At 45.9% G+C, this 20,288-nt stretch overlaps 7 protein-coding genes across 7 annotated transcripts; 3 read left to right on the top strand and 4 right to left on the bottom strand.

The window, feature by feature from the left end:
* Positions 1 to 337: 337 nt before the first annotated feature.
* Positions 338 to 3,593, top strand: EDB93DRAFT_637833 (GMC oxidoreductase). Its single transcript, XM_041456940.1, has 26 exons — positions 338 to 477; positions 532 to 539; positions 597 to 696; positions 744 to 805; positions 855 to 898; positions 963 to 1,036; positions 1,083 to 1,152; positions 1,204 to 1,268; positions 1,318 to 1,376; positions 1,428 to 1,466; positions 1,520 to 1,531; positions 1,579 to 1,647; positions 1,702 to 1,877; positions 1,924 to 1,942; positions 1,996 to 2,119; positions 2,174 to 2,258; positions 2,313 to 2,524; positions 2,583 to 2,665; positions 2,713 to 2,770; positions 2,831 to 2,920; positions 2,974 to 3,018; positions 3,068 to 3,100; positions 3,156 to 3,220; positions 3,270 to 3,342; positions 3,394 to 3,420; positions 3,477 to 3,593. The coding sequence occupies exons 1-26, from the start codon at positions 423 to 425 to the stop codon at positions 3,506 to 3,508; spliced, it is 1,779 nt and encodes a 592-aa protein (XP_041305397.1). The 5' UTR covers positions 338 to 422; the 3' UTR covers positions 3,509 to 3,593.
* Positions 3,594 to 3,765: 172 nt separating this feature from the next.
* Positions 3,766 to 5,872, bottom strand: EDB93DRAFT_1089592 (cytochrome P450; the record flags this gene model as incomplete). The annotated part of the gene is made up of 12 exons (XM_041446221.1): positions 3,766 to 3,895; positions 3,948 to 4,091; positions 4,147 to 4,272; positions 4,320 to 4,368; positions 4,424 to 4,652; positions 4,691 to 4,719; positions 4,767 to 4,988; positions 5,052 to 5,136; positions 5,200 to 5,266; positions 5,320 to 5,492; positions 5,555 to 5,697; positions 5,755 to 5,872. 12 exons carry the CDS (start codon positions 5,870 to 5,872, stop codon positions 3,766 to 3,768), a joined length of 1,515 nt encoding a protein of 504 aa, XP_041305396.1.
* Positions 5,873 to 6,362: 490 nt separating this feature from the next.
* On the top strand, positions 6,363 to 10,028 carry EDB93DRAFT_1252601 (uncharacterized protein; the record flags this gene model as incomplete). The annotated part of the gene is made up of 11 exons (XM_041453304.1): positions 6,363 to 6,969; positions 7,027 to 7,133; positions 7,183 to 7,478; positions 7,535 to 7,676; positions 7,734 to 7,827; positions 7,878 to 7,912; positions 7,967 to 8,009; positions 8,067 to 8,501; positions 8,549 to 9,054; positions 9,111 to 9,554; positions 9,609 to 10,028. The coding sequence occupies 11 exons, from the start codon at positions 6,363 to 6,365 to the stop codon at positions 10,026 to 10,028; spliced, it is 3,129 nt and encodes a 1,042-aa protein (XP_041305395.1).
* A 222-nt stretch (positions 10,029 to 10,250) lies between these two features.
* EDB93DRAFT_1241793 (UbiA prenyltransferase family) lies at positions 10,251 to 11,302 on the bottom strand (the record flags this gene model as incomplete). Its single annotated transcript, XM_041451923.1, has 4 exons — positions 10,251 to 10,325; positions 10,375 to 10,703; positions 10,755 to 11,139; positions 11,201 to 11,302. The coding sequence occupies 4 exons, from the start codon at positions 11,300 to 11,302 to the stop codon at positions 10,251 to 10,253; spliced, it is 891 nt and encodes a 296-aa protein (XP_041305394.1).
* A 637-nt stretch (positions 11,303 to 11,939) lies between these two features.
* On the bottom strand, positions 11,940 to 14,814 carry EDB93DRAFT_1160005 (MFS general substrate transporter). Its single transcript, XM_041450015.1, has 18 exons — positions 14,521 to 14,814; positions 14,410 to 14,471; positions 14,207 to 14,354; positions 14,113 to 14,157; positions 13,958 to 14,058; positions 13,890 to 13,907; positions 13,772 to 13,840; positions 13,640 to 13,715; positions 13,544 to 13,593; positions 13,303 to 13,486; positions 13,181 to 13,256; positions 13,075 to 13,133; positions 12,894 to 13,027; positions 12,761 to 12,842; positions 12,678 to 12,702; positions 12,555 to 12,631; positions 12,400 to 12,503; positions 11,940 to 12,342 (listed from the first exon to the last, which is right to left on the bottom strand). Exons 1-18 carry the CDS (start codon positions 14,584 to 14,586, stop codon positions 12,291 to 12,293), a joined length of 1,428 nt encoding a protein of 475 aa, XP_041305393.1. The 5' UTR covers positions 14,587 to 14,814; the 3' UTR covers positions 11,940 to 12,290.
* Positions 14,815 to 14,938: 124 nt separating this feature from the next.
* On the top strand, positions 14,939 to 17,741 carry EDB93DRAFT_1159999 (aryl-alcohol oxidase-like protein). Its single transcript, XM_041450014.1, has 10 exons — positions 14,939 to 15,201; positions 15,258 to 15,339; positions 15,396 to 15,556; positions 15,604 to 15,710; positions 15,759 to 15,963; positions 16,012 to 16,200; positions 16,252 to 16,661; positions 16,714 to 16,798; positions 16,848 to 17,194; positions 17,240 to 17,741. The coding sequence occupies exons 1-10, from the start codon at positions 15,084 to 15,086 to the stop codon at positions 17,324 to 17,326; spliced, it is 1,791 nt and encodes a 596-aa protein (XP_041305392.1). The 5' UTR covers positions 14,939 to 15,083; the 3' UTR covers positions 17,327 to 17,741.
* Positions 17,742 to 18,419: 678 nt separating this feature from the next.
* On the bottom strand, positions 18,420 to 19,363 carry EDB93DRAFT_1089574 (uncharacterized protein; the record flags this gene model as incomplete). The annotated part of the gene is made up of 5 exons (XM_041446220.1): positions 18,420 to 18,640; positions 18,747 to 18,800; positions 18,852 to 18,880; positions 18,927 to 19,236; positions 19,303 to 19,363. Coding segments are annotated over 5 exons (675 nt in total), but the record flags the coding sequence as incomplete, so codon positions are not given.
* Positions 19,364 to 20,288: the final 925 nt, after the last annotated feature.

The raw sequence follows: 20,288 nt of genomic DNA, 5'->3' as shown, positions 1-20,288 counted from the left end.
CCTGATCTTTGTCGCAGCGTCTGATGGTACCACATGCACTGCTCACACGCGCCCGAGGCGCAAACTGCTAGATTAGTATTGGTTCATCGTCGTGTCACTAGCATGCTAAATATGACGATATCATTCCAGGATCTAGTATATGGGGTTCAGATCTTATCACACAACCTGCTATCCGATGGATGCACCCATGGATATTTTGGTATTTCTGAATTCACAAGCACCGTGAACTGGGTCGCTGTCAAGCCGCGCTGACAGGCGAAGTTGGACTTAGAGTGCCACATTGCATCATCACGTTTGCGATTAAGATATTCTCGCGCAGATTGATCCGGTGATCAATATCCAATCACGCCTCGAGCACCCTCTCAGCGCCTGTGTCTCTATAAGAACAGCTTTAAATCTTATTTCTCCTTACTAGCAGAGCAATGTTGACCTCCGTCGATGGAATTAAAGATCAAGTCTTTGACTATATCATCATCGGTGCGCTCTGTATCAAATCTTAAAGTGCTTTGGAGTAGCTCACCTTGCTTCTAGGTGGTGGAGTAAGAAGGATCATTTGCCGGCTCTTACTGACTTGAAAGCTAACCCATGACCCCTAGACTACTGGCCTCGTCTTAGCGACGCGTTTATCAGAAAACCCATCGACTTCAGTACTCGTCTTGGAGGCAGGCAGCGCTCATATTGATGATGCCACTCTCCGTCAGTCTGTCAGAATACCTGTGAATTATCGCTGACATCAAGTCTAGTGATACCTCAACAACGTTGGTTGTTTATGGGCAAAGCTGAATACGACTGGAGCTTTAAAACTGTTAGTATCCCTGACCATATCCTCGTAATCGCAACTAAACAGCGCGAAGGAAACACAACATCACGCCAGAGACAGAGTATTCACGTGGCCTAGGTCAGTTTGTGATCCTTGACTCCGAGGAGTCATTGCTGCTCTGACTAATGGCTCTTGTTTACAGGGGAAAGGGACTTGGAGGCAGTTCCGCTATCAACAATCTCCTCTGGAATAAGCCAGCGCGTCAGCACATTGATGGTGAGCCTTATTTGCCCACATTGACACCTCCTTAATACACCAACAGCATGGGGTGCGCTTGGCAATGATGGTTGGACTTGGGAAAACTTTCAGGCATATTCCAAGAAATCTGAGAGGTCAACGATATCAATATGCTAGATGGGGTTGCGAGACTAATCACCTCCCAGGTTTGTGAAGCCGAACCATAACACGGATGTTTTGACGTATGATACCAAACTTCACGGGGAGCATGGTGTGTCACTCCACTGGCAGTATAACGAGTTTTGCTCATATTTTCTTAGGCCCCATCTTCACATCCTTTCCTCCTGTTATTTCAAACCTCGAGAAAGATTTCAGGAAGGTATTGCTTGTATCTTAAGGATGTCATATCCTATCTCACATCGCTGGTCAGGCAATGGAGGCCCACAATGTCCCGACTATTCAAGACGCAGTAAGTTCGTCATAATGATACTCTTGTATATTCTGAAAGAGTTTCGCATCCAGTCTTCGGGGGAGGTAAACACTTGATTCGCTCACGACTTTTCCACCTAATTTTCACTCAGATCCGCGGAACATCTCCTTCTCTGTCCAATTTGGACCCATCGACGCATCATCGAGCTTACGCTACTAACGTAGGTGCACCAAAGCTCTAGTCTCAGTTGAACTGATTCTTCACAATCGCTCAGATGTATTATCAACCGGTCGCAGGCCGTACCAACCTAAAGGTTCTCGTCGATGCCTACGTCACCGAGATTATTACAACGGAAGTCAACGGATTGATCACCGCTACTGGTGTCAAATTTGTCGAAAGTGACAATTCCTACATAGCAAATGTCGCTGGCGAAGTGTGTCTGACGGCCGGGTAAGCTCTTTACTATCTAAGTTGCTGCAGCTAAACACCTCGTCAGTGCAATTATGTCTCCGAAGGTTCGGATACTTCATGTTTTAGCTGCCTGGATATGGAATAATTTTCTACATAGATACTTGAGATGTCTGGCATCGGCGATCCTGCTGTTCTTGAACGGGCGGGTATCGAGGTAAAACTTGACCTCCCTGGCGTTGGAATGAATGTTCAGGAACATCTATACACCGGAGTAACCTTCGGTGCGTCGCGTAATACTGACCCAGTGTATGGTCGTTGACTTGCCCTGACTTCAGAATTGACGGATCACTTTTCGGGCGAGCAGGAGGTCAATACTTTTGATTCCCTTGCCACAAACCTTGGCTTGCAAAAAGAGCTTCAGTAAGCTAGATTATCAGTCGATTGGATCGTGTCGGCTGAACAGGACATTACTAGTGCAAGTGGCAAAGGCACTTTGAACCTTAACACTGTCGATATCGCATTTGTTGCATTGGCTGATATTTCACCCGAGCTCAATGCAAAAGTGATTGCATCCCTGCAAAGTGAGAAAGACGCAGGACTCGCCGCGCAGTACAAGGTACAAGCAGAGCATCTTCGGCAGAACGTCCCTAGTCTCGAAATTATACTAGCTCCAGGACCATCAAAGCGTATGCATCACGATTGTCGTTTGCGTTTAGGCTGATCTTGATACTTGTTGCATTGCAGCACCCTTGCAGGGGTTCGATGCCTCGAAAAAGCATGTTTCGATCTGTTTTGCCGCCAACTGTCCGCTTTCTCGTGGAACCATAGTAAGCAGCACATTTACCATCGAGTTCTTCGCCAATGCATTTGATAGCATGTTACATCCAAAGATTCGCTTGCGATTGACCCACATGTTTTCGAGAACAAATTTGGTAAGGCAAACGTTTCTCGTATGACCATTGACCACTCTAACACACCCTGTCGATCTCAAGACCTGGACACCATGGTTGAATTAGTCAAGTTTTGCAGGAGGCTAGCTCAGACACCTCCCTTGAAAGGAGAAGGAGAAGGCCGACTCAAAGGTAGGCGTCGTTTTTACACCTTGTGAAACAGACTCATACTGCATGCATTTCAGAGATTCATCCCGGACCAGATTGTAAAGATGATGCCGCCATCGCAGGTTCTGTCATGATTCATTTTTTCAAGGATAATCGCTCACCCGAATTTAGAATGGATTTGCAACAATGTCAACACAACCTTTCGTAAGTTCTTTCTGCTTGTCTGCATGAACGACGGTGCTAGATCATTGCATGTCAGATACTGCTAGTTCATGTTCAATGCTTCCGAAGGAATTGAACGGCGTCGTTGACCCTCAACTCAAGGTAGTGCTTAGAGAGAGAATCATTTGCCGTGTTAACTATCGACCTATAGGTATGGGGCACCCATAATATCAGAGTTGCCGACTTGTCGGTCATTCCGCTCCATGTTGGCAGCCACACTCAATGTGAATACATCGCCTCTTGCTTTACCATGACACCTAACATCATCTTTCCAGCTGTGGCATATGCTCTAGCAGAACAAGGTATGCTCTGATTCGTTCTGAAACTGCTCGTTCTCATCAAGGGTTGGTGATCTTAGCTGCGGACATCATCAAGGCGTCTCACAAGTAGTTGAACTCGACCGTACTATAGTCACTTGTACCAATAGGTGTACTTCTTGAGAATTCCAGCCTTTTCGGAACTGTTTCATTTGGCACGTTGAAGTAAATCGATGACATTCAAAGTATCTTTAAGGCCGATTTCATGCACATTGGTCAGTCAAAGTTAACGTTCAAGCCTTGTGTGGATTTCCAGACGTGAGGATACTATGGCATAACTTACGATTCATAATTACTATGCTTACACAAGATAAGTACACACGGATTCGCTCATCCTCTCGCTACAGATTGCTGCGGCACTTCGTCGCCATTCTTAGATATTTCCCTAGCCCTGGCTTGGAGCTCTGCTGCTAGCTGCTCAGAGCGGGGAACTATACGAACTTGGAACGATTCAGGGAACCTTACCCATTTATTATGAGTAAAGCATTCAAGTAGTGCGTGACCTAACTGACCTCATCAAACCCTGTCTAAACGGCGCCCTCAAAAGGGAGTCCCTTCCATCTGATCCAACAGTCGGAGATATAACGAAGGTAGACACGAGGCCGGTTACAAATAAAAATACACTGTTATCCGCAAAAAACCTGCCGGGACATATCCTTGAGGGAGATTAGCATCAGAACATCCAACAAGTATCGTCACCACATCACGCACCTCCTACCAAATCCAAAAGCGTATGAATATGGGTCCAATGCTGTCCTTTCGACGCAATCGTCCAGAAAACGCTCTGGTGCAAATTCGTCAGGAGAAATTCCGCTGATGTCATCCCTAGAGAATGCCCTATGAACGGAATAAACACTCCGTAGAACCTACATAAGCTGCATGACACTGACCAAATATTCGGAAAAACAACTGTTCCCTTAGGCACGCGGAACCCTTGAAAGAAGAAATGGCTCGACAAATGCTTGCTGATACAAAGGATTGCTCGGACCTTGGTATACGTCTTCCTTGCTGGTAAAATGAGGAACACATAAAGGAACTACTGGATTCCATCGCATTGTTTCTTTGATAGCAGCATTCGCGTAAGGTAAGCGGGAGCGATCATCCAATGTCGGGAGCTGCCCATGACCGACGACGCGATCGAGCTCCATCCTTATCTTGGTCTGAATATCAGGGTACAAGGCCATGGCGAGAATGAAAGCCAGAATTGTGCCCATAGTCTACATCTCGAAATGTCAGGACAACACGTATGACCAACGTATTGAAATCTTGCCGTTTCGCTACCAGCTAATAAGAGTCAATGTCAAATTAGAATGTCAAAGACTTCAGCCCACCCCCATACATCGAACCAGCAGCCCACAGTATGTGATGTTCCATGTCAGTAGCGCCTTCCACCTGAAGACAAGTAGCGATGAAGGATGTGGCTGGCGAAGGTGACGAGGCTTGTTGCTTCGCGTATTCAAAAGGTAGTCCAACAACATGAAGAAGGCGCATGCGGCCTTCTTTAGCAATGGCATGAATGTTATTGAATGGGATCCAAGAAGGGATATATCTGACTGTAACCATGCAGATGCTATGTCAGTACTTCTTCTGAGGTTAGTGTCACAGTATTTACTGACGCCATGGAAATGCATCGACAAGGTATGCTCCTGGCATCATTCCTTTGCCTATGGTGGCCATCATGATCTCCAGCTCAGCAATAAACTAGATGGAGGGAAGAAGAATGTAAAACATAAGTCTATCGTTAACCGAGTAAAGCGCACAAACATTCATCGTCTGCGGGCTTTTTACTGGGACACCATATGTCATGGACAACACAATGCGGCCTGCAGCCCTTGAATTACCTTCTGTGAGTTGAAAGATGCTATTACGAAGTGCACCACTTACAACCGAAGCTGAGATATGAAATCACTTGGGGTTTCAACAAGACTGTCCAGAAACAACACGACGGCCTCCGATTGCAACTTGCTGTATTCTTTGATGGCGCCAGCGCTCAGAGCCAAATGAGCAAACTTCCTCTGGTGTTTCCACGCAGCGCAGTATCGGAGTAAAGGAAAGCTCTGACACGCAACAAAGAACGAATTTAGAACATCAATGACGGCAACGTCCCGACGCCACCTACCTGGTCAAGACCCATGAGCTCTCCCAGCATTATAGGTACCGGACGATCAGAATAGGATTTCTTGGATAAAAGTTCGTTAGCATGTTCGAAGGAGTTAAGCACCATAATCCGTTGGTGCAATGCCTCAAGATAGATTATGTCGCCTATGAAAAGAATGTTTACCAAAAGTAGTTGTACGATAAAACACGCGGACAACTCACCATGCAAGCTTTTCCATTCTGCGAACACTTTTGCCATGTCAACTAATGGAATATCAAGGAGGTTTCCTATGATTGGCATTTTTTTAGGACCAGGGGGTAACGGTATGAACTGCTGCATGTCCTTTGGCTCGCATCGCCTGAGTCTTTTGCGAATGACCTGGCCTAAATAAACGGCGAATGCACCGGCCAAACATGCAAAACCTATCAGGTTGGAATACATGTCGATGGAATACAAAACCGAAGCACTTTGAAGGACATTGATGACATATTCAGCCTAAATATCAGCGCCGGAATTCAGGCTGTGTGAGTGTCATTGTTGAAGCTTGCCTTGGCGCGGCTATCACTGGTTATACCGAATACACGTCGGAGTACTCCGATGGCCCTCCATGTCTATAATTAAACCTTACCCACCCATCTTCCAAAAACAAAATGGTGTACTTGGTTTCCAATTGGGCGCCGTGATCTGATGAGGCTGAAACTGATGGGCTTTCAGATCAGCGTGCTGATATCGACTTCTATTCTCAAAGTGTCTGGGGGCTCACACGCGCCAGAGCATATTGAGTACTTCACCACAACTGACAGAAATTCACGTCTCAGATCATCTACTGATGAATTCCTCAGCTTGTACTTTACCAGACAGTTTCGTGCAATTCTGCAACGATAAACCAGCTTCTACGTTTTGTTGGAATGTCAAGGCTGATAGTGATTCGACGCTCCTAATTTCCGATAAAACGAGGAGAGACTTGATCCAGGACGCTACTACGACCGCACACCGATTCTTGCGTTCTGGCCCTTCACAAAGGCAATGCGGAACACCGCTAGTCAATGTATGCTTCTTCGGGCGCAGTGGCTATGATCTCTTTGTAGGGTTCCTCGCTGCCTTAATCAACAGATGGACTGTGTGTCTGAACTTTCTTCTTTACCTGCGTATAGAGTCTGATGATTTCAAGCCGACATTGATATCTGACAAAAATAGTCCTGAAGGTGTAATACACCTTGTTCGTGCCTCCGGTTCTCAGTGTCTTTTCGTTGACGCTACTCATCCCGACCTCGTCGATCTCGTACAACGTCAAGTCCTAAATCTTCAAATTATTCCTCTGAAGAGTGATGATGGGTCGACTGTACAAACCCCCGTCACTTTCCCTCCCATCAATCAAGACCACGACTTAGATCTAGATGTTGTCGCATATAATCTTCATACTTCAGGATCAACAGGTCTGTAGTATCGTCTCTTCGTGTCAATGTAATCTCTTGACCTTCAGTCTATTGCAGGACACCCTAAATTAATACCAGTTACTCACAGACAATGGTACGACCAAACTATGCGATTGACATCATTTCCGGGCCGTGCAGTGTGTACCCCTATGCCTATGTTCCATGTGAATCCATCCCTTAAAGTTTCGTCGGTTTACTCATGCACATCTGTAGACGGTGGGGCTTACTTGTTTAACCAAGCTCACTATTGGTGCAGGCTGCATACCAACAATCATTGAATCTACACGACCTTGCACAGGAGAATTACTGTGCCAAATTCTCAACCGCTTCAATGGTGCAATTTGTGTCACCCCTCCGTCCCTACTTGAACAAATCTCCTTGATGGGAGAAGGAGCAATACAAGTGCTTGCTTCTACACATATGGTCTTGTTTGCTGGCGCGCCCCTGCAAGAGCCTGTCGGTAACAAATTGGCAAGTTATGGTGTGAAAATTATCTCGGCCTTCGGAACGTCAGTGTACTCTGCTTATACCATTGATGATACTGCTTTCTGATCTCTGCATGCAGTACTGAGACCGGACAATTAACTGTGGCAGACATCAGCTCTGATGATCCCCTCGACTGGCCTTATGTCCGATTCATCGATCCGTCTGAAATAATACTGGTAGATGTACCAAATTCCAGCGATCTGCGGCGTTTAGTGGTCAAGGTATTTATTTATTTTTTCGAAAAGTTTAACCTGACTTCATTTGACCGTACTATCCAGCCAGGTCGTTTTGTGTCTTCTGACCTCATCAATCATCACAATCCTGATGGCTTCAGCCCTGGAGATCTATGGCGGGAGCATCCAACAAGAAAAGGTATCTCTAATAATTCACACGCAAGTTGCTTCATTAACATGACGGTACAGGGCTTTGGAAACACGCGGGAAGAATGAGTAGTGTGGTTAGTATAGCTTCTTTTTGAGGGAATGTTGCATGCTAATATCTTTTCCCCAAGACCGTGCTCTGCAATGGAGAGAAGACTGACAACGAACAGCTTGGTAAGGCATTTCATGATCTCGTCAAAGGTCAGACAGTAATTCTGAACTTGGATATAGAGTCACTTGTACTCAAAAATGCTTTCATGGAACGTGCGGTTGTCTTTGGCGAAGGACGTCTGCAGAATGGGCTACTTGTACTTCCAAAAACCATATCATTGCGTAATGCTGATTTTGCGACATCCTTACAATCAACTGTTCAGCACATGAATTCTGTTATTCCGAAACATTCTCGCGTCGTAGAAGCCCTCGTTGTCCTCGGAGATCCGAAAAAGCCTTTCGTTCTGACAGACAAAGGGACCATCCGGCGCCACGAGACACTTGCTCTTTACTCCAAAGAGATTCAGGAAGCGTATGCGGCTCTGGAGTCTGGGACTCCTTTTAGACCTCTACCTTTAAAGGATGATGATGAGGGCATTCTAATGTACATTCAAGCGATCGCATCTCGTGTACTTGGGGTGGAGCCTGCTGTTGAAGATGACCTTTTCTCTCGTGGTTGGTATTCTTTCATTTTACGTAGTAGCTGGTTGATATCTTTTTAGGCATGGATTCCTTATCAGCAGCGAATTTTGCAGCCTACCTGACGCCGCTTTGGAAACTCGTTAGGGACACAGAGTTGCCTCGTAATATCGTCTACAAGCATTCATCCATCGATGGTCTGCATCGAGTAATCACCGGGAGAACATCGTACATCATGCATCGCAATAATGCAGAACACATCGATGCGATAATTAAGAAGTGGTCATTTTCGATTAGAAGTCGTTCATCGTATTTGGAACACGCATCCGTCGATATGGACGACGGTCGCATGACTGTGCTCCTCACAGGATCAACAGGCATGTTCGGTAGCCACGTTTTGTCAGAGCTCGTACGGAGAGGGGTCCACGCTGTGTACTGCTTAGACCGCGCGAATCGTCGTTCATCGGGTACTCATGCTCAACGAATAAGATCCGAAGCTGCATCAGGCAAAGGTGACACAAAGGTCGAGTTTTGGTCTATGGAACTCGGAGAAATCGACTTGGGCTTAGATTCAGGAACCGTTCAGAAGGTCAGTGTCTTGAATCTTTGTGGATTTCAGCTTTGATAAGTTCTCACGCATATCAGATTCGTAGAGACGTTACCCACATCGTTCATTGCGCATGGGACGTGAATTTCAACCACGAGTTGGAACATTTTCTCGATCCCCATGTTCGTGCCCTACACACGATACTCGAACTATCTGCTTCCAGTGTTCGCACAAAGGCACCGCGCATCTATTTTATCTCCAGCGTTTCTGCTGTTGCAAACTACTCGGGGCCCGGACATATTATCCCTGAAGTTCCTTTTGACTCGTCGAGTTTACCACTTGACCAGGGTTACGCGCAATCGAAGTATGTTGCAGAAAGGGTTCTAATTGATGCGTCACATGCCGCAAGCATACCAGTAACGATTGTGCGTGCTGGACAACTCGCTGGTGATACTACCCTAGGCGCATGGAATGCGATGGAACATATCCCTATTTTCATTCAGGCTTGTTTCTCTCTGAAGCTTATGCCCTCTCAGATTCCGGTTCGTGGTGCAAGTAACCCCCACGCTTCACTAATGACCTGATTCTCATTATAGAACTTGTCATGGACGCCGATCGATGTTGCATCAGCCATTTTGGTAGACGTCATGCTAAATGACCCTCACCGTGATGTGACCGATCTTTTAGTGCGGCACATCGATAGTCCCAAAGAACTCACTAGCTCGGATTTCCTACAATGGATGGTTGATGCATCAGGGAATTCGATAGTTCTTGTATCCAACGAGAAATGGCTCGACTCGGTGCGAAGTAGCCCAATGGTCTTGAAGGCGAAGCACCTCCTACCATTCTTCGAACAATGGCTGTCCAACGCAGCTCAATGCAGGCATCGTGTACTCAGCGTACAAGATACGAAGCTTTTGTCTGGAGGTTTTTCTCGAGCACAGATAACCCCAGAACTTTTCAGAAAGTACGTGGACTTTATTCTCAGGTCAAACAGTTTATCGAGTAGTGTATAAATAATGTACATCGGTCTGGACAATCAAATTGTCAAATGGAATTCGATTATCGCTCTTTCTTCACGTCTGAATGAAGGTTGATTTCTTGTAGCAATACAGGAAAGATCAATGGCCCGGATCTCATCCGAAACATTGAGAAAGATTATAGTCTAACTAGTGTCGTTAATAAGGTTTCATTCTATAAGTATAATTTGAGTTTAGCGTCGTCCGCCCATGTCGTCGCTATGTAAGAAGATAATCTTGATATCGGAAGTACCGCCAATAGCCCGGCAGCATATGCACTGCCGACAACCACACCTAACAAAATCTCAGCGCAAAGGCAATGCACGGATGAGTCAGGACTGACGTTGTATAGAAGGAATGATGTTTGGTCCGCTGTCCTGCTTCTCAATAACAAGAATCGAGTGCCAATCAGCACAGACAAGCAGAGAAGCAGAATAGTCCAAGCCCATGTCAACTCCCACACGAAGCTGACAACAATAGACCAAATTGCAAGAAGTGGCAAGATCGAAGCACGACCCACTTGCGGTGATACAATCGGCAAGGTCGTTCTGCCCATCAATCTGTCTCCTTCCTCATCTTTGAAATCTTGGGTATGTATAGTGGTAGCAAACACCGCTGTGCTTATCACAACAGATAGACATCCCACAGCGTCCATGCGCGACGTATCACAACCTTGAGTATTCATTAGCCAATCTGTATTAGACCATAAAAATACTCACTCGCCTGCAATCAACGTTCCTCCTACTTCAAACGAAGCAAAACCTAAGGCAGTTACTATATTTTTTGTGAGCCAGTGACGGTGTGCTTGTAACTCGTTGTATAATATGGTAAACAGCACGAGAGTCACGCTAGAAAATAGCACCGGACCACCGTGTAAGACGGATCCGATCCAGCAAGCTGGGACTAAGCCCCAGCGAAGAATGGTGGCATGTCTCAGCGAGATTCGACCCGCTGGCAATGGACGAATGGGTTTGTTTTTTGCATCTTCCTCAACATCCTGTATCTGATTGGATGTGTCGAACTGTAGGAGATGCAAAAATATCCACCAAACCAGTGGGAAAATGCGATTCGGGGTGCAAAGGGGAGCTGAACTGATACTCAATATTGTCTGGATGTAGGGTATGATGCAGATGGATCAGTGTCTCAAATACCACGAATCAATGACTTACGATTGGAATCAACGTAGTCTTGATGTCTGACTTGACAAATAGAAAAATTGTCAAAAGAAAGCCGAACAATGTATCACGTAGCGCGAAAGCGCTGGTCCGCATCGTGGCTAACAGACGGTTCAAGAGCAAAGTATACATCGGGGTTCCAGCTCGAGGAAATTGTAGTAGCTATGAACAGGGCTGTACAAATGCTTGTTCACTTCTTTGGGCTTATAGGTTGCTATTAGCGACTTATCATCACGATTATGGCCAAACCTTTGATCCTGACCGATCTGGTCGTCTTGATAAACCGGGCTGAAACGTGTGCAATATAGTCAATTAGTTCAAGGCCTTAGCGCCGCGCAGAACCTTTAAGAGGTTGTGAGCATCAGTGCCACAACATCTGATGGTGGGACATACCAAACCATCATCATACCACTAATCACATGCACCATGTATAGCCGGCAACAGCTATACTAGTAGCTAGTGTGAAAGCTCGTTACAAATTTTATGCGACGAATTGCAAGGGCGCCGACGAAACTTGAACCTGAGGTCCGAGTCAACGGTCTCGTTTTATGTAAAAAGCGGAGTGATAAGATATCTGAACACAAAGGTGTGAGTAGGTTAGTGCGAATAAATATCGTAGCCAGTGATGTTAGTGAGTTCACTTGACATATATTAGGGCACGGTGAGAAATACATGCGTATGTCTTTACTCAGGGACATGGCGAATTTCAAAGGACATATTATGTAATACTATTGGAAAATTAAATTCTTGTAAGCACGGTTTACTAAGAGTTCCCATAATGTACATAAATACTGTCCACCGCGGCAATACTGAAAACACAAGCTTTAACCCATCGCGTAGTTCTCACCAGCCGTGACTCAACTCTCAAGGCATGGTCCCAACTTCGATACAGTATCACCGTGATGGTTGAACGTTGAGCGGACGACAGTCTCAACTACCTACAATTCTTACAGAAAAGATAGAAGGTAGAGGTTTTCACAGTTTCAGCTAGACTGTCCATTAGATATGTGCGTACTGGTAACATTAAAGATATCATCGACAGCACTATAGAAACGTCCTTGGAAGCAAAAGCGGTGCGTTCATATCAAACAAGCGCAGGTGCAAACCGAGACCTGGCACGTAACGTGGGCCCATAGCTGTGTTCAAAAGATAATCAATCACAAGGTTCTCCAGGGAAAAATCAGATGCCAAACCGTTTCAGCACAATAGGGATGGGAATCATCATGCAGGCAATACAGCCAAGTAAAGTTGAAGCCCATCGGGGGTCGAGGGCAGTGTACATCTGTGACGCAAATAGCTGCAAGGGAATCATGCACTGACCGTTAGTATTACAAACGAGGAGACTTACAGGAAATACTGCGCCTGCAGCACTTCTAAAAACAGTGTTCGCAGCAAGGGCAGATGCAGCAGCAATGAGATAGACGTCTATACAAAACTGAGTAAATGAGGAACGAAAGATTTCTGGCCGCACCAATGATGTAGTTGAATAATGCAAGCTAGAAAGCGCGATCGACTCATTAAGGTATGAAATTTGATATGAAAGACAGTTCTCACAAAAATCCAAATCGAAGAGAGTCCCATTAAAGTACCTGCCATCATTGGCGCCCAGTATGAAATTGATGGATAAGATGTCCATCTACAAAGAAATGTGAGTTTGCAAGACTACTTGGGTATCAACCGGGCTTACCCGAACCAAAAGAAGGTGATGGCGAATAGGGGCGCTCCAGACATAGCCAGATTAAGACGTATCTCTGGAGAAACCAGTCCTGCTTTGTGCCTGTCCATGGCTGCCGCGTACTGAGGGTGAAATATCAAGAGATACTACGAAAAGTCAGATGGGGATAAACGGCAAAAAATGCATGACCCACTCCAAAAACGCCCATTATGCTGCCCGCGACCAAAGGTAGGTAAGTCAACCCCAAAACGCCTAGGGCAAAGATCAATACAAATTGAGTCATAAACTTAATAAAATACCTGGCTGAAAGCCGTGTCCTACCGTGAACACTACAGGATATGCTTCGAACAGCAGGTATACACATCCATAGACGAACTGCATGACAGTCAAGTCAAAGTAGATATAAGAGATGAGAGCTTACACTCATGTAAGCGGTGACTGCGATGAGCATTGGTTCGCAAATGAAAATTTTAAAAGGCCTGGTGAGGCTATCTTCAAGTCGCTTGTATAGCTGCTTTGCTTGGATCAGCTCCAGAGGAGCATGATATCGGTGATCGCCCGTTTTCAAACGAATCTGCTCCGCTTTGTGCAGAAGGATAATGGGACTGAGTGTACGAAGTCAGCGTGGTATCCAATGAATATTAGTAATTATATCGGCTAACGCATATGTCTCTGGTAGAGTGAAGTAGATCAACACAAAACACACTGCAGCCTATGAAAGGTCGGTGAATATACTCGTTCCTCGTTAAGTGACTTACGAATATGGTGAGAATCCAGAACAACCAAGGCCATGGCGTCCCCGACTGAGCAATATAACCCCCAACCAGTGGTCCACTGAGGAAAAATCTTATATAAGTAGTTCTTGTCAAGTGAATCATGCGCCCGCTTACAGGGCTGGTCCAACAAACGGTGCAAGAGTGAATAGAGCCAACGCCTTCCCTCGTGTTTTTGCGTCCCAGCTATGCGACTTTTTTAGCCATGGAAAAGGGAAGGCTAATTTATACGTACATGTCTGATATCAGGGCACTAGGGAGCTATCGGTCAAGAAGAATTAAATCGACAAATTGAGCTCGTACCCGCTATTGGTCAACGGCGCGGCAGCGAACAGACCGCCAAGCAAACGAAATATGATAATGGATGCTGTATTCTTCGATAGTGCACAACCAATTTGGAAACACTGACGAATCGAATGCATCAAATGTCTTGATGATTGGATGCGATTGCCACTTACAACGTATACCGGAAAGGTGACAAGGAATATCAACCTTCTGCCATACTGGTAACTCGTCAAGAAAATCTTGTACCAAAATGCAGAGTTGGCGTACCTGCTCTGATAGTGGGCCCCAGAAAAGGGGTCCAACACAATATCCCGCTACAAAAAGCGAGATCGTCAATGCAGCTACCTCTTCAGAGAGCTTGAACTGAGCCATCAGTTGTGTAGCAATGCCGGAAGGCGCCGAAGAAGCAAATGTGCTAAATTATATCGTTGGACTTGCAACATTCAAGCTCGAGAAGAGGAAGGACCAACGCATTAAATCCCAATAGGCCCGCGAAATATGTCAGATACCAACGTCTGCGTCTGCTCCAGTTCTGAAGTTGGTTATGCAAGACGAACTTCGTTTTAAATATCCAACGCTACCTTTGGGTTTTCCTTGTCGTCTGGTGCAAATTGTACCAGGTAGGGATCCACGTTCTCCTGTGCCATGAATATGCGAGTTATTCGATGAACTATGTGGGTACACTTTCCAACTGTCAACAGCTGGTATGAGACTCAGAGAGTAATGTTAAAGGATTGAACAGCCCAGTTAGTTAGGTTATTACTATTGTATTTCGATTCGCAGCCATCGAAGCAAAAATAGTTAATCATACCCTTTTGAAGGAAAGACCGCCTCCCCGTTGCAGCGGCTTTCGCATCGGAGCTTGTGAAATGCAGTACCATGCGATGATATCAAAATTCCCTGTTTCGTCTAATTTAAGTATAAATTGTTCACGTGTATGTAATTATGTAATACTAATAATTATAAACACAACTGAGGTCTGACAGCGATGGGTCCTGAGCTCGGAGCAACATGGCCGCTAGTATCATCACAGTGCCCCACTCCACCGTATGGTCACCAGCGGCCGCTTGGCACATCAAGGGATTTTACCGGCTTATAAGACGCATGTTTCGAACCCCCCGGACGATATCACCTGCATCACATCATGATGTTACGCCTTCTATTCCTTTCTGGACTAGCATTCCGCAGTTTCGTTACAGCTACCCTATACACAGATCCAACTGAGTTGCCGATGAGAGAATATGACTTTGTTGTGGTTGGAGGTAAAGCGTTTTTCTTCGTCTGCCCGTCAATGCTAAATTGTTCCGTCGCATATCAGCGGGAACAGCAGGCAGTGTTATCGCAGCCAGGCTATCAGAGAATCCCTCTTTCTCCGTCCTCGTGATAGAAGCTGGTCCAAGGTAGGTCGTATCTAATAATTAATTTACCTGCCTTTCACTCCCTAATTTTTTCGAAGCAACCAAAACATCCTAGCCGCTGAAGTGCCATTCTTGGGTTCTACTCTCTCCCCGAACACCGCCGTTACTTGGAATTATACCACCACACCTCAAATAGGTCTCAATAATAGGACTATATCATATCCGAGAGGATACGTCTTGGGCGGCTCGAGTACAATCAGTAAGTCCACCATTTTCTTATATATACACCATCTAATAAGGTTTCAGATTTTGAGATATGGACCAGAGGCTCCGTAGATGATTATGACCGATTCGCGATTGTGTCCTCCGATCCTGGCTGGTCATGGCCCGAAATGTTTCATTACATGAAGAAAGTAAATACTCCCATCTTGCCGACCTGGCTCTATTATAACTGACGGTAGAGCGAACACTTGGTGCCTCCTACCGACAACCGTTCTGTGTTCGGAGAGGTCGATCCCTTTGTACATGGTATGAAGGGGCCAGTTCAAGTAAGCCTGGGTGGCTTCGTCGGTGACGTAGATCAACGTGTCATTGACACAACGGGAGACTTTGACTCCGAGTTCCCTTACAACATAGACATGAATTCAGGTTATCCTCTGGGAATCGGTTAGGCAATGCTATTTAGCACCAAGAACAAACGCTCACTAGTCTTAGGATGGACACAGAACTCCGTGAGCTCGAAAGGTTTTCGCAGCAGCTCAGCTACAGCATACTTGGCACCTGCGATGGAAAGAGATAACCTGGATATCCTCATCCAAACTCGTGTCACAAAACTTGTAGCGGTTTCTCATGCAGATGGTGTCCCGACATTTGGTCAAGTAGAGGTGGCCCAAACCCCAACAGGTGGCTGTAGTGTTTCTGCGTCCTAGTATTCTCGACTCATGCCCTCGTAAGGTCCACGATTGTTGTTCAATGCAAGCAAAGAAGTCATTCTATCTGGCGGATCGATCAATACACCCCAGCTTCTGCAGCTGAGCGGTGTCGGTGACTCGGCGTTGCTTGCATCATTGAATATAACTACTGTTCTTAATCTTGGAGACGTCGGCAAGAATCTTTCAGACCATCCTTTCTTGAGCAATCACTGGCTCGTCAATTCGACTTCTACATTCGAAGAAGTTGGCCGAAATGTAACTTTAGCTGCTGATCTGCTCGCACAATGGAATGCGACTGGCACAGGACTTTTCTCGGACCCCGGTGCCAACCAAATTGGCTGGATGCGACTTCCGCCAAACTCGAGTATCTTCCAACAGTATCCTGACCCGTCTGCTGGCCCAGCATCTGCTCACTATGAACTTCTACCCGCCGTAGGTCCATCTTCTTCGTTTCTTTCGTGTAATCTAACGATTTGCATTATAGAACGGATTCGTGTCATTTGTTGAAAGTACCCCAGCGACAGGTTTTTTCTTATCTGTTGTGACAAACGTAGCTTCTCCACTATCTCGTGCGTAATCCCGAGCATACCGCGTGCTCAGTCATTGATTGATCTCAAGGTGGTTCGGTGACGTTGGCGTCGAGCGATCCTTTTGACAATCCACTCATCGATCCTGCATTCCTGGAAAGCCCATTCGATATCTTTGTAATGGTAGAGGCCATTAAAACTGCAAAGCGATTCGTCGAGGCGCCCGCTTGGAAAGGCTACATTATCGAAGCCGTTGGTGCTCTCAATTCCACGTCAGACGAAGACTTGGCAGAGTATGCTCGAAACTCAACGTCGACGGTTTTTCATCCAGTCGGAACTGCTCGAATGACATCCTACTCCAGCCAGGATGGCGTGGTCAACCCAGATCTACTTGTCAAAGGGAGCTCCGGACTGCGAATCGTTGATGCATCTGTTTTGGTGAGTCGCAGCTTGACGTTATGAACGTCTCTGACATCTGTCCAGCCATATATACCGGCTGCGCATCCTCAAGCATGCATTTATGCATTTGCTGAAAGAGCAGCGGATTTGATCAAAGCTGCATGGTCGTGAGGCTGATTGACATGAACCGCGCAATCTCGATTTCGGGCCACTGTTGATGGGTACCAGCGTAAACGACAGAAATTGTGTCGTATTCCAGGCTTTATTCCTTTGTTCCCAACCCCCTTACAGACTCGCCTGATTCCCGTAGGAATTGAACTGAAACCTTAAGCTAACCCACTACTGAGAGCCTGGCGATATATGTAGAGAGTCATGGGAGAGTCATCCTTCGTCTGTCACGATACCAGCTTGCAGCACGCTGAAGTTCCTCCACTGCGAATGTTCTCGTCAGATTTCAGATGTGAGAATGAATCGATCAGTACGTCTTTAGTCACTAGTCGTACCTCTGGATAGAGAGCTTAGGATCTGGGTAATTTTTGCGTGAAATTTAGAAAATATTAATTGCACTTGAAGGCTACACCGTCACAAATGTCGTTCGTATCAAATAGGGTGATTCAGAAACCTTTTTTTCTTCCTGCAGGCAGGTGGAGTGCTTAAAGTTATTCGTTTTTTCCACTGCGCATCAGATCAGTGTGTCAGGTGCCCGCAGCTGCCCGTCTTACGTGGGCTTAACCCTGTCTTGTTTCAGCCAGATCTATGGTCCATAGAATCCCGTATACGTTACTGACTCCTTTGAGAACAATTACATCACCATCACTACCCCAGTTGATCCTTGAAGCTCAAGCGTTCAGAAATTTGATCATCATACGCACACCGCGCACATTAAGACTATAATAAGATATCGGGATGGCAGTGTATCATCACCCTAAGACCATCCAAAGCTTGCCCACGCACCGCAAGTTTCGTATTCAGGTACTCAGGCTACCATAGCGTCTGTGGGGGTGCACGCCGATGTGACCGGTTGTACATCAAGCATTATGACGACTTGATCGTAGACAACATGAAGCAGGAGTCGCCTCCCACTGACCAGGTCGCGAAGCTAAATCACGAGTCTGGACTCGATCAGGATCGCGCACTATAAATAAGTTTATTTGAAGCAAAGAGGGGGACGAATGATGCTGGAGGTCTTGTTCTGTATATTTGACATGTAAATCAGATCAGTGTTTTCATATTGCCTTCGCCCCCATATTCACTGCAAGTGAAGTCAGTGACTGGGAGGAAAAACGTCCAGCTCATCGACTTCGACATAGATTTCCCCTTCACTGACTCCCCTCCTCCATTGAACACGGCTAAGTTCTGCATGGTTAAGCAACCATGCAGGATCGACATGGTAGGTTGCAGCCAACGAGCGAATGCTCAGCATCGCGCGACAGACGGAGACGACTGTTGTTCCTACTGCCAATCTGGAGAATATTAACTGTGAGTCTTCAGTCAACAACATGGACGACATGACCTTACCCTCCCCCAAGGGCTGGATAGTAGATCTGGAACCGATTTTCAGCTGTAGTGTTTGCAGCTATAGTGATAGAACTTACAGATGTGTCTCCAGTCATGGAAAGGCTGATGATTTCGTATAGTAGCGTTGCTATCATTTACTTCAGAATCTGTCATATGAGAATAATCGAGGTATATGCACCGGCAGCGAATGCATACATAAACATCCCTCTAATCAAACATGAGTAACTAGTTTGCAACCGACAAGGGAACCTACTCTTTTAAAAACCGGTGAATAATTCCGTGTTCTTGCAAAGCTCTTGAGCTGGCGCTAAAGCGATACATGGTCAATGAAAACATGACCGTATGAACGATCAAGGATGGCAAGTAGATTGTGAATATCACTGGAGGACTCCTGTTCGAATTCGCAGATGAGGTGGCGATCTCGTAGGCATTCTTGACGTCGTAAAAACTGACGCCGCCGACAAATGCAGTTCCTATCACAGAACCGATGAAAACAGCGGCCGCAAGCCATCTAATGAAGTAGCTCCGATGGAATAAATGCCATACTCGCAATGTTACGACACCTGTAGACTCGCCATTAGTAAAGGCAATTATATACGGTAGTTAAGCAGGAGTAATGAAAGACAGACATTGGCAGAGCACCATAACCAAGAATGCGAGGAGGTAATCAACAACAAATAGTTGGCTAGCACTAGTATTTTTACGTGAGTTGGTCTTTCTGGAATTTTGTCAGCTGTACCAACTCACGCCTGTAGAAGATTGCGTGTAAGTCTCCGACGATAATATGCGCAACTTATGAATACCCACAGGAGGACCGAGGCTCTTGGTATCTGCTATTCGGATATTAGTTTCCGGAGCCACTACAAGAGATATTCAAGCTGACGGACCAAAAAGGACCAAGCTATTCGATTTCGTCAGCAAGTGCACCTTTATGTGACGGAGTCAAAAACGTACAATACTTGTGTCACAGCCAGGTATCGGATCTGTAAACCTACGATTAATCACGATGAAATGGAATATATCGACGGTATTACGCTGAGATATAGTATTCTCGAAGCTGACCATGGCCCAGACCAGAAGAAGTTTATCTGGAATGATAACGGCGGATCAGTTACTAGAATTTATGAAGCCAACAATATTACCTCTTCAGCAAACGTGATAAGATGGTCGTACAGCACAAGGGTAAATGATGCCAGAGCCAATTCCTTAGAAGAAACTTGAGCCGACAAGTCCGTCAGTGTGGGCATGACCTCGAGAAGTGCTTTACGGAGAGGGAATTAGGGAATTGATGCGGGCGGCATACTACTTATTGTTCACTTGAGCTGATGGCATCTCATATTTGTATCATGTACTCACATTGTTTTGACTTGCTCGACGGAGCGTTCCGTGTTTAGGCCTGGGGATATAGAAAATTTGAATTGCAGTACGACCGTCTAACCTTTGTTAGGTCGCACACGAGACCTCCAGATGCTGTGCACGTCATTCCATCATGCACCGTGCTGAATGGTTTTTCTATCCAATGTCCCCCAAGTTGTTTCAGCAACACTCCCCCGCAGGCAGCTAGGAGTCAAGGTGGTACTACGTACGTTGGTACTGCGATGACTATTGAAATGCA

Source organism: Suillus bovinus (assembly GCF_016758785.1).
Source record: "Suillus bovinus strain UH-Sbo-P2 chromosome Unknown EDB93scaffold_48, whole genome shotgun sequence".
Classification (NCBI taxonomy): domain Eukaryota; kingdom Fungi; phylum Basidiomycota; class Agaricomycetes; order Boletales; family Suillaceae; genus Suillus; species Suillus bovinus.
Note: the sequence above shows the minus strand (reverse complement) of the source record. Positions and strands in the feature narration are given on the sequence as shown.